The sequence below is a fragment of the Drosophila serrata genome, unplaced genomic scaffold (assembly GCF_035046125.1).
Source record: "Drosophila serrata isolate PLE 108 unplaced genomic scaffold, ASM3504612v1 contig_173, whole genome shotgun sequence".
Taxonomy (NCBI): domain Eukaryota; kingdom Metazoa; phylum Arthropoda; class Insecta; order Diptera; family Drosophilidae; genus Drosophila; species Drosophila serrata.
The window spans coordinates 32,321-48,025 of record NW_028257071.1 but is presented as its reverse complement, the minus strand read 5'-3'; the positions used below and the strand labels follow the sequence as shown (position 1 = coordinate 48,025).

The window sequence follows — 15,705 nt, the reverse complement described above, 5'->3', positions numbered from 1 at the left end:
ATTTGATTTTGTCATCCTTACAAAACTTTGAAAAATTAAATTAAATATGTCGTAATTTTTTTTTTATCAAATATTTACAGATTAAGATTTTGATTGCAAAAATATATATAAATGTATAAGACTTTTGGCAATCATTGGCTTTTTGGATTTCGTAATTGTCATGGTTAATTCCATCCTTAATTCCATGGTATCATCATCGATGTGAGCTCCTTCCTGCATATCCAGATGTATTGCATTGGTCAGGAGATATTTTTGGATTCGAAGAGCAATAACTATCACTATGAATCTAGATGTAAACACTGCGGAGGTCGCGGACGGAATGAGGGGAGTCCGACTGGCAGTGCCCGTATTTATAGTCTCTGAGTAAAGAGAAGAGCAGAGAAACTGAGAGCAAGAGTGTATGAGAGAAACATAGAATTTCTATGGGGACAGGCAGAGGGAGAGAGAGAGAGAGAAAGGGCTAGAAATACCTTTTTTCTCTTGCACTCTTGCATTTAACGATCGTTCCTATGGTAGCTATATATAGTAGTATATAGTCGTTTGATCCGGCCAATTTTGGCCTTTATGTATACTAGTGACAGTATTTAAAAAACTAACTGCAAAGTTTAATTCATAGAGCTAAACAACTGAGCGTTTAGTTTTCACGGCCAGACAGATATGGCTGATCAAGAATTTATATACTTTATATAGTCGGAAACGACTCCTTTACTGCATTGCAAACTTCTGACTCAAATTATAAACCCTGAAAAGGTATCAGTATTAATATTGTTTTTATTTAAACCCCATTCTTTATGCCATTTTCTATCATTTTGAAGATGTAAAGAAATTATTAAAAATAGTAATTTACACATTCAACGTAATTAAACTAAAATTTTGTGTACTCATCTTGATTTAAGATGCAATCCCCCACTTTGTCTTATTTGTCCTAAAACGCACTGTAGTATCTTCCCGCTGAGCAACGTGTTTCTGCTGGATAAACACGGTTTTATAAGTTTATTAGCTTCTTGAGATTGTAAAGCCAGAGCGATAAGAGAGTTGTAGTTGAGTGAATCTTCACTTTTGATTGAGATGGGTTCCGATAAAAGCAGGTGCCTCTTGCTCTAGGAGATCATTTCTCGCGCAGCATTGCAAGTGCAAGCAATTGTCGGTTGAATCAGAATAAATATATGTATATATCTTTGATCACATTGAAAAGCTGTAGCAACATTAATTGAACAATCAATTTCAAGAGCAACACAATAAAAAATGAATAGAAAATATACATAGAGATGTCGGAAAAGAATATTGAAAGTGTGGATCCTGAGAAGAAAAATGGTAATGGAGTGTTGAGAATGAAAAAATTTGTTGCATGTTTAGTGATATAACTATTTAATTAACAAGGAAAAGAATTACGCTTATAAAGAAAAAAAAAGTGTGTAATGAATTAAAAAAGCCATAAAACGAATGATTTTATGAATCATAAAACTAATCTGTTTAGTGTTTTATATTACCCAAAACCATAATCTGTGTTTGCCTTTATATATTCTTATTTACAACTAGAAGAAGCTGATTTAATCCATGATATCATGTTATGAATGAGTGTGGAAAATTTTAACTTAATTCTAATAACTTAACTAAAACTGAAGTAAAAAACTAATTACGTTTAATAGAAAATAAAAATATTTAACTAAATATTACAAAGAACTTACAAATTATACATAAATCCTTATTTAACATTTAGCTATTTATTTGGAGAGTGATAAGATACCTAAAATTACAGTAAAAATAAAATCATTTAAAAAATCTGTAATTTTGTAATGAACCCATAACGCGATTTTATTAAGAACATCGGTTGTATAACAGTGTAACTGCTATCTAAAGTTTAAAACACCTCTCCCAGAGATTAGAAACGATTTGGACCATAAAAACTAGTTCAAACTGGAAGTTAAAAACAACTCTGCTTTCCCTTCCTAGTTACAGAGCTGGACAAAGACATTGAGGGCGAGGATGGCAACTCGAATAGTACCGTGGAGGCGGAGACAACCAGGACCAGCGACCAGGAGGGTCCAGCCACCTTTGACAAGGCCATCGAGGGCGCCGGCTTTGGGATCTTCAATCTGATCCTGCTTTTCGTCTCAATTCCCGCCCAGAGTGCTGCTATTTTTGAGTCCAGCTCCATGTCCTACATCCTCCCAGTGGCTGAGTGTGATCTTCGGTTGACGCTGGAGGATAAGGGAGTACTGAATGCAGTGGCCTATGCAGGAATGACCATATCTGCCATAGCCTGGGGCTACCTGGCAGATACGAAGGGTCGGAAGAAGATCCTCTATTGGGGCTATCTGATCGATGCGGTGTGTGTATTCGGCAGTGCTCTCAGCCAGAACTTCACCATGCTGGTGGTGTTCAAGTTCATGGGAGGATTGGTGTAAGTTAACGTACTAATTTTAATGTTTAAATGAAACTCTAATTTGACTTTATTTTGATTTTTTAGGGTAAATGGTCCCGCAGCTGTGCTCTTCACCTATCTGACTGAAATGCATGGACCGAAGCACCGATCCTCGGTTCTGATGATCGTTGGCATGGTCACCTCAACGGCTACGGTTTCGCTACCACTTTTGGCCTGGGGCATCTTTCCCAGGGACTGGGACTTTCAGTTTTGGGGCTTGAATAGTAAGTTAATATAATGGTTTATTAATTTCTATTAAAAAGAATGAACTTTAGAATTTCCCCTTATTGTTTTTATTACTCTTCAAAATACCTATTGTGATTTATTGGAAAATATAAAACTAAAGAATTCTTTTTAATTTAGTTCACAGCTGGCAAATTTACCTGTTTGTTTTGGGCATACCAAGTTTAATCAGTGGTCTGATATTCTGTGCCATGCCGGAGAGTCCTCGGTTTTTAATGGCCCAAGGACGAAACGAGGAAGCACTGGAAGCCTTCAAACAGATTTATCATGTAAACTCTCGCAAACCTAAGGATTCTTATCCAGTAAGTAAGAAATGATATAATTATTATTATTGGTCTTATATATTTCTGCTGCTTATGGGAAATAAGCCTTTAATATTAAATTCTTAGAATTAGAGAGAACTTGGAATAGTTACAGAAAACACCCTTTAATTTAAGTTCAATTAATAAACATATTTTCTTAATATATCACCCTTTTTCAATTAGATCAAAGCCTTGGTACAGGAGGTACCCAATCGCAAGGCGGCCAAGGATGAGGTCATCTACACCATCGAGGAGAAAAAATCTGCAGATGTGCCAGAGAAAAAACCGACACGCACTCTCTCCGAGAGCCTAAAAGCCGGACTGGAACAGATGAAGCCGCTGGCAAGGAAGCCCCTGCTGGGACTGGCTCTCTGCTGCTACACCATGCAGTTTGGCATTTTCCTGGGCATGAACACCATCCGGCTGTGGCTGCCACAGCTCTTTGCCTCAATGGCCGAGTTTGAGGCACTGCACGCTGGCGAGGATGTGGATGCCAGTATGTGCACCATCCTTGAATTTAGCGTCAATCGAACGGCTGAGACTGCCTTAAATTACGCTGATGCTTGTGCAGAGGTGGGTATATTTAAGTTTCGGAGATAGTAGTGCTAGACCTAAAGATTAGGTTTAATCAGTCAGGTCTTTTAATGCCCAATTATTGTGAATGTGACGTGGTTTCTTCATTATCTTATTGTTTTGGTGTCTTCTCGTTCTGTTCTTCTCTGATTAAAATATATATATATATTCTTTAACAGCCCAAGGTAATCTCTATGGACATGTATATTAACAATATTATTGTTTCGGCCACGGGCTTTGTGGGTTACTTCTTTGCCGGCGGTATTATCCGTGCTCTGGGCCCCAAGCGAATGATGAGTAAGTTGCGCTTTAAATTTAATCTTTACAAATTTATTAGTTATTTAAATTCCTTTCACAGCTTATGGACTGTTTCTCTCTGGCACCTTTGGTCTCATTTTGTACTTCTCCGTCAGCAGTCTGATGACACTAATTGTGGCTGCCACCTTCTTGACCATTACGGGAATTGCCGTCTCCTCGCTCTTGGGCGCTGTGGTGGCTCTGTTTCCCACACAACTGAGGTAAGGGTGTATCCATATCCTGTGTGAATAGTGAAATTAATATGGACACCGATTTTCAGAACCGTTGTGGTGGCCATTGCCATGATGTGTGGACGCTTTGGAGCCCTGTCTGGAAACCTACTCTTCCCCGTATTTGTTCAGATTGGCTGTTTGCCTCCATTTATAATGGTCTCCTCGGTGCTCTTGTGTAAGTTAATTTAATATATTCAAAATTTAATCGAAATGTTATTAATTTATTTTTAATATTTCTAGTATCCGGCACCCTTTCCATATTTGTTCCAAATCCCGCCAAGGCCACCTTTTCTTAAGAAGATTTCGGATGCTTCCGCATATATTTATTTGTGAATTTTGAATGCCTTTCTAGTTGAAGATCTTTGCTACATTAGCTTAGCTTTTGTTTAGTTGTACAAATTAGAGATAACAGAAGGGCAGTCAACAACTATTTATATTTACGTTAAGTAATCAAACCAAATATATCCTTATTGTTGTACGACCTACAACTACAAAATACCTTTAAACGCGGTGAACAGGAATAACTCCGTCCGATGAGCAAGGACAAAAGTCGTTGGAAGGCAGACGACATGCAAATCTCATTAACACCAATTAGCAGGTAACCTGTAAGCCAGGTGAGAGTGTGGGTGGCGGTTAAGCTGGCAGGTGAGTGATCGGATACAGATAACATCAACCAGATTTTGCATTGACGGGTTGAAGGGTAAATTAGTGCTGCCTCAATTGGCAGCCTTTAAATGGAAGCGATTTATTAGATTGAGCGCTTCACTGACTTGTGAACCTTCACCAGAAGTTGCAATCAATTTGAATTGCTTGATGGGAGTCTGGAAATTCCAAAAACCGATTAGGGAATTTCATGAATTTCAAACGAAAAGGAACATTTTATTTGACAAATATTAAATAAGTACATACAATGGATTAGGGAATAATATATGTTTTCGAAGAAATTAAGCTTTTATTTACTAATTAAATGTTTTAAGAAAAAAGAAACAAAGAAGTTTTATTTGAAATCATAATGACAATGAATATTTTGGTGAATAGAACTTGTTCAAAAATTATATTTAAATTTGTATGTTACAGAGCTCTCTTTCATTTTTAAACTTTTAAATTAAGAAAATCAAAAGTTAGCTACGATTATTAAACTATTTTTCGCACTTTACAATCAGATGATTGATGTATAATTTATATATTGAGCGAAGGACCCATACATTCTAACATAAGATTGGGATCTTATTTATATTTACAAGTCACCAAAAGTTTCCGAAAACATTTAGAGATCACTGTAATCATCCGAAAGTCTTTCAAATATTTGTCAAAAATTCTCATTGTTTTTCAAATACTAAAATACTAAAAAAAAAATTATATATATCAATTTATTTTTTTGGTTGAATGGCTGCCAATGTGGAGGAGGCAGCCGACTTTGAGACGGCAATTGCCGAGTGTGGCTTTGGCTTGTTCAACGTGTTCATCCTGTGCAGCGCCATGCCCTGCCTCACGGCCATGGTCTTCTCCGCTTCCGCTTTGTCCTATGTGATGCCCTCGGCGGAGTGTGATCTTGAGCTGAGCCTCCTGGACAAGGGATTGCTCAATGCGGCCACCTATGCCGGAATGATCATCTCGGCGGTGCCATGGGGTTTCATTGCGGACACATTCGGCCGCCGTCCGGTTCTCATTTCCGGCGGCTGGCTGGACGGTTTTTTTGTTCTGTGCGCCTCCTTCAGTCAGGACACGGCCCAGCTGATGGCCTTTAAGTTCTTCGATGGCTTTGTGTGCGTATATCTAACACTCTTTGTAAAAATATATTTTTCTGAATCGATATTCAAAACGGAAGTCGATCTGTGAATCTATATTTTAACGTTTCGATTTGCATAACTTAATTTAAATTTAATTTCTCTCATAATTTCCAATGATGGAATTTTTATTACCAATTATTTATTGATTCAATTTAAAGTTAAAAGAAGAAAGTTGTACTTTCAAATAATTTTGAGTGTTAAATCAGTATTCAGACTAATGAGTTTCTCCTTTAGCATCTGTGGCCCTTTTGCTGTGGTGGTCAGTTATTTGGCCGAGTTTCATGGGAAGAAGCACCGGCCGTATATCATGTTATTTGTGGGTCTCTGCGTTTCCACGGGATCGATGATAATGCCCCTGCTGGCTTACGTTGTGCTGCCGGTGAACATCTTCTTTAAGGTGGGCTCTTTGGAGTGTAGGTGAGTTCCAGTCGATGTGACCTCAAATCTTAAGCTGGTCTCTCCTCCGCAGTTCGAACATGGCAGGTTTTTCTGGCAGCCAGCGCGATTCCTACAATCTTAAGCGGTCTGATGCACATTTTCCTGCCTGAGAGCCCCAAATTCCTCATGTCCCAGGGGAACTACGCTAAGGCCATGGAGTCTCTCAAGCGCATCTATAAGATGAATAAACGCAAGAGCAAGGAGAGCTATCCGGTGGGTTGTTATTTAAAGCTACTCGTATTTAATTTGTAATATTGATTCCTTCCAGGTGAAGCGGCTTATCGATCCCACGCCCGATCGCTCCGCTGAACTTGATGGCACTGGAAGGCGGCTCACGAGAAAGGAGAAGCTCGATCGGGCGAAAAAGCAGTTTAGCGAAGGTTTCAGGCAGCTGAAACCCATGTGCTCTCAGCCCTATTTGGCCATCTCATTGAAGGTTTACTTTCTGCACTTTTGCCAAATTATGTGGTGAGTATCATAATACATAATCCATGATCTAGTGATTTGTAATATAACTTCACGTATTTAGTGTGAACTCGGTTCGTTTGTGGATGCCGCAAATCTTTGCCACAATGAACGCAATGGAGAAGCAGGGTGCCAATGATACGAGCGTGTGCGCCGTGCTGGATCACAATGCTGAGTCCTTGCCCCGGAACTCGGACGAAAGGCGGGCGGAGTGCAATCTAGTAGGTAGGATATCGATTGGCCCTGCCTTCACTGGCGCTAAAATAATGAATCGATCGAACAGCACCACAATGCGGAAAGTTATCTGGGTAATATAATTGTCTCGGCCATTGGCTTAGTCGGCTATCTGCTTATTTTCCCGCTGCTGCGCATCAGTCTGGTTGCGAATCATATAGTGAGTGAGTACTGTAGCGTATCGTTTTTTAATTAAGGGATACCTGGAATAATTCGAAATCATTGCAGAGGTATTCCTATTCATCTGCATTTTCCTGGTTGGTGGACTGTATTTTGTAAAGACATCGTTGGTAACGATGCTGGTATCCGCCACTTACCTGACGCTGATGGGCATTTGTGCCACGACGGTTATCGGTATGTCTGTGGTGATATTTCCCACTCTAATGAGGTAAATAATTATTAATATTATATGTATTTCATGATTCATTTTTAATTTATCCCTGCCCAGGACTATGGTGCTGCTGCTGATAATGACTTTTGGCAGGCTGGGCTCTGTGAGTGGCAACATCCTTCTGCCGGTCTTCATGCAACTGAGCTGTCTGGCTCCGTTTCTCTGGTTGATTGCTTTGATGAGCAGTAAGGAGTATCCCTCTTATTTGCCATATATATTTTACATTAATCTTATTATCCAACAGTTGCCTTTCTGTGCTCGTTGTTCTTGAAGTTCGACGATCAGCAGGCCCTGAATTAGTGCAGAGAGAGTTCCACTGAAGTGAAGCTGGGCGTAAAAATAAATGAATTATGAATAAATAATGAATCTAGGCAATCAACTGTGTGCTATGTGGTTAATTCCATTTAATTACATTTTAATCACAGGACCATGCCGTCAACAGACTTTGATTAATTTCTATAGGGGGGAGTACGTATTGTACATATATATCTTTATTTATATTCAAGTAATTATGTTTTGCGGTCGGCAATTAATTTGCACATGCAAAAATGAATCGCAACTCTCGCTTCGATGGCTGCCAAAGTAATTTTTCACAACAGAAGCTGTGCTTATTTTCTGGCTAAAACAAAAGTTTTCCATACTTTTAATCCCTCATGTAACCATAAATCAGCACTCGGGCTTGTTGCTCACTTCAACTGAAATCAATGGGATTGTCCTTGTGATGCACACATGGCGTATACTTGATGCCGCAGTAGAGTCTCCTATTTCTAGGGGCACTTTCGCTCCTGACCTCTAGTCAAACTAACCTATTTCTCAGGCTGTCAAAACAAAGTCAAGCGGTAATTGACACATGTTGACTTGGGGCGACTCCCTTGCCAGTTGGGTTTCCATACGTGGAAATATATATACATACATATGTTCTGTGTATATATATATTGAGGCATGTCCTAAGGTTGGCATGCACTTATTCCGGTTCAATTTATTGGCGAAGTACTCGCAGGCAGACACTGAACTTTATTGAAGAACTGTGAGTCATCTTGTTTTTTTTTGCACCCAGCACTTGTGGAGGGCAAGATGGTATACTTAAGGTTAGACAAGAGCCTACTTTCTCTACATACCATTAAATATTTTAAGTACTAAAATTCATTAAATATAGTTCCTTGTAAAAATCTACAATAAATCTGTATTTCCCGCGATGGCTATAATTTAATTAGAGGGGTATCTTATCTTCTTTACTATTCGGTCCTTCGCACAGTCTAGTTATTTCCCTTAGCATCGTTGTCTGGGTCCAAAATTTGACTAAAAGCCAGCTTAATGCAAAAATGTGTGTGCTAAAAATCCAAGCAGATTGCTCTCTGTGTTTTTAGAGCTTTCTATTTCGGCGAATCCTCCGGCAATAGCCCCCGCGCACTCTATAAAAACTCACGAACAACAAATGCGCATAAATTTATCATAATAAACATGCATAAATCGCCGTGAATATAAGCAGGGAAAACCCCCCGGAAAATGTGTAGAAATATGCTTAGGGCATAATAGGTGGGTTGAGGCAGACGTTGGGCGTTGGGCAGGGCCAAATGTGGGCTATAAACTAAACGAAACAAGATCGTAAAAAAAGCTAAACATGGCAATGCATATGGTGTAAGAGTGTGCGTGCCCTGGACCAAAATGAGGACCATAGTTACACGAGGCACTTGGAGAAAATTCTTAAGTGAAATTAAGAAAGAAATTTAAGGATCTTAAAATAGATTTTGTATTCAAAAAAACTGTGTCTTAATCTCTGAGAAATGTGAAGGTACCATCAATAAATTAATATATAAAAACCATTAAAGTTGTAATTGAAGCAAACGTGGTTCTCAGTGTTTAGATGCCAGAAGTGGCAGGAGTTTGAGGGTGTCAAGACCCGCCTGAATGGACAGTCATAATCATATGGGGGCAAAGGTTAGAGAGTTTGAGAGATAGAGAGAGAGAGACGAGAGAGGGATGGCGGCTTTTGATAGAGAGGCAGACATAAACATTTCCAGCCATTAGCAAACACAAAATACAACAAACGAACCAACCGCACCACACAACACACACGCTTACAATCGTTCATTTGAACATTCCTTGAAGTGGCCATTGTGTGTGGGTCGTGTCCTTTGCCATCATTTACAGGTCATTCATCATATTTTCCGCCTCAAGTATATTTGAAGCCACAGCGAAAGCCAAAACCGAATCCGAAAGTGAAGGTGAAAATGAAACATAAACCAAAATATCGAAGGAATAACAGGTGAACTGAACAAAAAACCATTACAAAATCCAAAGGGACAGAACACAGAGTTTACCAGACATAAAATATGGAGTAAAGATGGGATTGTATATATTCGTGACAAGCATTCTTTGATTTATTATTAGTTATATATAGTCCACCGATTCTTCATGTTCCGTCATATATATTAGTAAAAGAATATAGAAGAATAACTCCATAGTTTTATTCAAATAGCTTCCAAAACTCATCTCGCGTGCATATGATCTCTAGAGGCAACTCCTCTCTCGCGCACTCACACTCACTTTCTCTTCTCTTCTCTTTCCTCGGGGACTATAAATAGAGGCGCTGAGGTCGCGCGCGCCTCAGTCTGTCCTAGGGGTACCTAGTGTTTACATCGATAGTGATAGTGCAAGTGATCAGCCTTCGACCTCAAAAATATGACGTGGCCAATGCAAAACATCTGGATGACCAGGAAGAAGCTCTCTTGGATTCTTGGTCACTACACTGGAAGGAAGTAAGCAATGACGTGTCCTTTACAGCGGTAAGTCTTAACCATGACATTTATATTATGTATGAAGCTGTTGGTGGGATCAGGCCTAGGTCTAGACTTTATATTCCAATTTATTTTTTTACTGCCATGGTCCCCTTTACATACTTAGATACTTTCTCATAGTAAGTTAATTAATGGTCATAGATACTTACTGGTCATAAATACTTACTGGCCATAGATAATTAGTGGTCAAAGATACTAACTGCTCAGAGTCTCTTATTGCTCATAGTTACTTAGTACTCATAGTTAGTTGCTGATCCTAGTTACTTACTGGGCATAGTTACTCACTTACTGACCCATAATCACACCTCGCACATCTATGATTCCTAACTGGTTCATACATCCCCGGAACGAAGTGACTTCTGCCGGCCAAGTCTCAGAAATGTGTTGTTTTACAAAAGTTGCAAGTCATTGTTTATTAGTTATCAAGGTTAGTAGCAGATCAAACATACTTACTGGTCATAGATACTTACTGTTCAGAGTTACTTACTGGTCATACCGCTTACAAAATGTTTGTTCATTATATTTTAATAACTTGTAAAGTTGTAATAAAAATATTGCAATAAATGGCAAACTGTTTATATTTTTTATGTCTTCTTATAATTCTAATAATTCTTATAAATATTTTTTCACTTGCACATATATTAACAGGTTATACAGACATAAACAGAATGAAAATAGTTATAGTTAATATAGTTAATGCTCTTATCTTATCATTTTTTTAGCATCTATTGAATTGATTTATTTTGAGAGCAATGCTGCTGATTAGCTGAGATAGTATTTTAATTTATATTCATGCATATATAGATAGCTTTTCGCTTGATTAGTTAAAATATTATTAATTGAGTTTTATAGTTGATAAAGCCAAGTCTGTTCTGGACTTTCAGTTAGACTCCGTGGCGCAACGGTAGCGCGTCTGACTCCAGATCAGAAGGTTGCGTGTTCAAATCACGTCGGGGTCATCGTGGCAACTTTTTTTTTTTATTATATTTATATTCTTTTCCTATTTAGGGAACCAAAATATCTAACCCTTGCAGAGAAAATTAAACATGACTTAGCCAAAAAGGCATTGATTTTAAATCGGAAGACTTTTCTGTGCTTGTTTTATTGAGGTTAACAAATCTGCATATTTAGTTTTACAACTTAAAAAATTCAAATTTTTGTAAAATTTTTATATTTTAACGGGCTTGGCTTACCCTTGATAATTTGTGAAAAAATTGGAAAATTTTGTTTTTTCTGTCGGCATGGCTAGTTTAACTCGGCATTAGATGCGGATCATTAATACATATGTACATATAATTTATAGGGCCGGAAATGACTCCTTCACTGCGTTTTAATCTTCTGGCTAAAAATATAATACTCTGCAGAGGTATAAAAATAATAAAAAATTAAACAATGTTTCCATAAAAGCGGCATCTAGCAACATGTTGTTGCCAGCAGCAGAATGTTGCCAGCACTCTCTCAATCTCAACAGGTTGTGCGGTGCCTGTAAGCGAATGGGAGGTGAAGCCCCTGTTTGTGTGTGTGTGAGTGTTGAATTGCTCATGGCGTCGCAACGCCATCCTGCTAGCAGAGACAGCAACAGAGGCAGCGACAAGCCATGATATAATAAGTGTAAGGTAGTCTCATGGGTAACTTGAGTCATTTAATAGGACTAGCAGTAAAATCAATTTGTAATACATTTATATTTGATTTAAAATGTTTATTTTGGTTTTGTGCATATATTCATTAATTTGGGTTTTTTCTCTTAAAAAATATATAAATATATTTCAAGCTGTCGTTGAACATTAAGGGACTAAAACCCGAAAGCTTCGGGAGCCGACGAGGCGACTTTATCCCTGTTGCCCATACTTCAGGCTGCAGACTTTGTAGTTCCTTTCATGTAAAGCCCGCTCAGTCGGCGGCGGCACTCGCAGTCCTAAAGAACGCGCGGAGAAAAGTAAACGGTGAAATTTTAAGCACATATAGCATAGCTGTCTAACGGTCTTATTTCGGTGTGTGCGTATACATATGTGTGTAAAATAACAAATTAAATGATCAGTCTAAATAAAAAACCACAGTTTGGTTTGGAAAAAAATGTGTAGAGTAAACATATGCTAAATAAAAAAAAAGGAATGTGGAAATGTGATTAAAATAACGAATTTAAACGCTCGTTAAGTGATTAATTAGTGCGGCATTTTAAATACAAATTAATTAAGCAAGCTTATGCTATTTTAATTGAATTTTAAATTGTGTCTGTATAAAAAAAATTATAGTAAATAGTAAACAAAAGCAGTTTCAATTAAAAGTGTGACAGTTTAAACAAAACTTAATTGTGCGTTGTGATTGATAACAAATAATGAAACTTAATTATTTGGTAAAGTGTAACTTTGTCAATGTTGTCAATGTTTGTTTAGCGATAAAAAAGTGTTTTATAAAAATGAATTACTCTTAATGAAATGAAAGAGGTTTATAGTGAATGTATTGCGATTATAATTTCATAAGTATTATAAAAAAAATTTAACTTCTATAAATTAGTGTTTATTCATATGGTCTGTTATTTAAACTAAATTCTAAACTAATATTCTACATCTTTACCTTTTATTATTCGATAAAAACTCCATTTTACTGCATCTTATGCCACAAAATTGACTTAAAATGTGAAAATTTAATAAATACCAACCACTGTGTCGTATACGTTATATTGTTAGTGCTTATAAACTAAAGGACTAAAGCAATTTCCTCTACTAAATGGCGCCAAGTTGCCACATTCAGCGGGTAATGCAACTTCTCTTCGTACCACGCCCCCAAATTAAAAGCGGTTAAGGCGAAACAAGAAAAATAAGCCATTGAAGGACTCTCACAAAAGAAAGGATTCAGTGCCATACGGGGTAGCGGAAGTCAAGCTAGTGAAAGGTCAAATTTTACGAAGTAATTAAGGCGTGTGTGTGTGGAACGCCTTCAGGGCCTCGCAGCTCCCAGAGGAGTCGCAGAGACATCAATCGACCATAAAGGTTTCTATGGCGCCGCAGCATTAAATGTGCCACAAGTGCAGCGGCGGTATTATTACGCAACGCATCGCAGCAACACAGCCGCCATTCCAGAATTTCACGGAAAATGTCGGAAATCGTGGACACCGAGCTGCTGGTCAACTGCACAATACTCGCCGTCCGGCGATTCGAGCTGAATAGCATCGTGAACACCACGCTGCTGAACAGTCTCAACAGAACCGAGGTGGTCAGTCTTCTCTCCAGCATCATCGACAACCGCGATAATCTTGGCAGCATCAATGAGGCCAAGTAAGTTGTGCATCTTTTAAATTAAACAAAAAATATAGCTTAAGTATTCAAATAATATTATGAGGGACCTTCTCGCTTAATATAAATCAGCTCATGTTGCATTATATTAAATTACTTATTAGTGTGTTTATTTAAAGTAATTCCTAATAATTCCTATTAATTCAATATCTGAGAATTCTTTATCAAATCTTAGAGACGGTTATTACCCGTTTCGCGGAAAACCATTATAAGCCTCCGTGAAAGTTATGCAAATTCAACGAAGGAGTTAAGCCCGATTCTCGGTACTCGGCCCGTTGGTGCTGATGAGGGCCAACTGATTATTCGCGGCGAGCGTTTAAATTGAATAAAGTTTGCGGGCCTGACAGCTGATAAACGTGTTTGCCATTCGTTAAGGCGAGGTCGGGTTTCATTAGGTCGCGGCACTTGATGTAAAATGTAGTCCCTGTATGAGAATAATTTGTATAAGTTTCTAGGAATCCTTAAGAACAATGGCAAAAATTAATTTCAAAAGTTTTTTTTCTTAGAGGGAGAGTCATTTATTACAATATAGAGTACATCGGGGTTATAAGGCATTTCTAATTTGGTCATCATTTTTGTATAATATTTCCAGTGTATTCATAAAAAGAGAAGGGTAAATTCGTAAGAATCCTACTTAGTTTAGTAAATTTGTTTAGGCCTAATCTGATTGTTTTTTAAGTAATCAAGCAGAGTTCATAAGAGTTTAGGGTTTAAATGAGTTTTAACATACATTTTTTTCAGCAGTGTTCTTGTTATTATTAGCAATGTATGTCCTTGTAGTAGGACATTGCAGAAATATAATTTAAATTACTTGCTATTTTTTTTGTTAATAACTTTGCAACATTGTGGGATTCGAAAAGGCCCAATATAAAATATTGTGTAATTAAACGGAGGACAACAATATGAACTTTTTAATATTCTACAGGATTATTGTGGGTTTTAATGTAATTGAAAGTTCAGTGATTTCAAATATCAATATTTTAGAAGCGCTACTGCCACAATGAAAATATATATTAGTTATAACATCCCACTTATATTTAAGGAATTATTTGCTTTAGCACTCATTATGGTGTTGATTTATTGAGCTATCATAATTAAGCCGAAACCACATCGTTGTAAAAATTTAACCGATAAATTTGGTCTTCGATTGCGATTGCTCCTGCTTCGCCTTTAAAAAGCAACCACGGATAATTAAGAAGATAAATGGGTCCTTGGTGATTGAGTCCGGGTTAAATATGCTTTAATATGTTTTAATCTCTGTAAATATTTTCAACTGACCAAGAACTTAAACCGCTAGGGATATTAATGCTCGTATTTCGTAACCGCAAAGTGAAATTAATGAGCTGGCCGCAAGTACGACTATGGCATAATAACTCAAAAGTTTGCAACATAAACAGAAACAGAAAAGGATGTAAAGAATACTGAAGGTTTGGGTAAGTCAGCCAGCGGATAAATATTCACTCGGCATCCCTATAATTTGATCAATGATGAATCTATTTCGGTTGCCGTTCTGCCGGGTTAATTAAGCTTTTAATTTGTTTTTCATTCACACTCAATGAGCTTCTGTTTTTGTCGCTCAACGAAGCAGTGGTGTCCTTGAGGTTTCTGCCAATTGAAATTCAATTGTTTTTCAATGGAAAATTACAAGGGGCTATGATGGTTGTTTACTATTTTCATAAGCCAGCCGTCAGTTCATAATTTATAAATTAAAAACAGCAATCTAAAACTCTTTTAAAATTAAATTCAGCTATTCTTATTTATAGCAAGGAAGCTACGTTAAGAAGTAAATTGAGCATTTTGTATAAACATATTTATTAAAAATTAAGCAGTTGTTTACTTGAATGTTCTTAAAATGCGGCAAACAACTGGACTTCCTTGGAAACTCTCCCGAAGGAAAATAATTTGCTTTTAATTATTGCAGTCAACAAGCATTTCCATTGAAAACTTCCTTTTTGCTTTGAAAATGATTCTTTATAATAACCCCATCAGCAGGTTTCCAGAAAGTGTTGACGATAACAAAGGACATTTAAAAATAGCTATCCGCAAATAAAGGGAATATCATCACGTTCTCAGCGCAGTTTAGCTGACCTTATGTAATTATTCCCTTTCAATCAGGAATAGACAAACGCCACAGTGAACTCAAAGGGCTTTTGGCAAACTCACACACAAATTCACTAATTGTTTTATCGCAAGCTCCGCACAAAGCCTCACATTTTGTGTGGG

The 15,705-nt window shown here is 37.5% G+C and overlaps 2 protein-coding genes, 1 non-coding gene and 1 pseudogene across 11 annotated transcripts; all 4 read left to right on the top strand.

Moving 5' to 3' along the window:
• The first annotated feature begins 913 nt into the window (after positions 1 to 913).
• Positions 914 to 4,561, top strand: LOC110176451 (uncharacterized). Of its 2 annotated transcripts, none has more exons than XM_020942803.2 (9): positions 914 to 1,314; positions 1,954 to 2,404; positions 2,471 to 2,649; positions 2,789 to 2,970; positions 3,154 to 3,543; positions 3,723 to 3,840; positions 3,902 to 4,061; positions 4,121 to 4,248; positions 4,314 to 4,561. In XM_020942803.2, the coding sequence occupies exons 1-9, from the start codon at positions 1,269 to 1,271 to the stop codon at positions 4,367 to 4,369; spliced, it is 1,710 nt and encodes a 569-aa protein (XP_020798462.2). In that variant the 5' UTR covers positions 914 to 1,268; the 3' UTR covers positions 4,370 to 4,561. The 2 variants fall into 2 exon arrangements, with proteins under 2 accessions (XP_020798462.2, XP_020798463.2); XM_020942804.2 differs by having other exon boundaries at positions 1,107 to 1,314; positions 1,960 to 2,404.
• A 742-nt stretch (positions 4,562 to 5,303) lies between these two features.
• LOC110176460 (uncharacterized) lies at positions 5,304 to 7,770 on the top strand. Of its 6 annotated transcripts, none has more exons than XM_020942815.2 (9): positions 5,304 to 5,839; positions 6,098 to 6,276; positions 6,333 to 6,514; positions 6,570 to 6,769; positions 6,831 to 6,987; positions 7,050 to 7,164; positions 7,229 to 7,388; positions 7,449 to 7,576; positions 7,636 to 7,770. In XM_020942815.2, exons 1-9 carry the CDS (start codon positions 5,460 to 5,462, stop codon positions 7,689 to 7,691), a joined length of 1,557 nt encoding a protein of 518 aa, XP_020798474.1. In that variant the 5' UTR covers positions 5,304 to 5,459; the 3' UTR covers positions 7,692 to 7,770. The 6 variants fall into 6 exon arrangements, 3 of the variants coding, with proteins under 3 accessions (XP_020798474.1, XP_086683616.1, XP_086683615.1); XR_015270458.1 differs by having other exon boundaries at positions 5,305 to 5,839; positions 7,050 to 7,160; XR_015270459.1 differs by having other exon boundaries at positions 5,311 to 5,839; positions 6,831 to 6,991.
• Positions 7,771 to 11,076: 3,306 nt separating this feature from the next.
• Positions 11,077 to 11,148, top strand: TRNAW-CCA (transfer RNA tryptophan (anticodon CCA)). Its single transcript has one exon. It is a non-coding gene; the product is annotated as a tRNA-Trp (tRNA).
• Positions 11,149 to 12,081: 933 nt separating this feature from the next.
• On the top strand, positions 12,082 to 14,506 carry LOC147644460 (tachykinin-like peptides receptor 86C pseudogene; annotated as a pseudogene). 2 transcript variants are annotated; one of them, XR_015270462.1, is made up of 2 exons: positions 12,082 to 12,184; positions 12,877 to 14,506. The product of XR_015270462.1 is annotated as a tachykinin-like peptides receptor 86C pseudogene, transcript variant X2 (transcript). The 2 variants fall into 2 exon arrangements; XR_015270461.1 differs by having other exon boundaries at positions 12,082 to 12,542.
• The last annotated feature ends 1,199 nt before the right edge of the window (positions 14,507 to 15,705 follow it).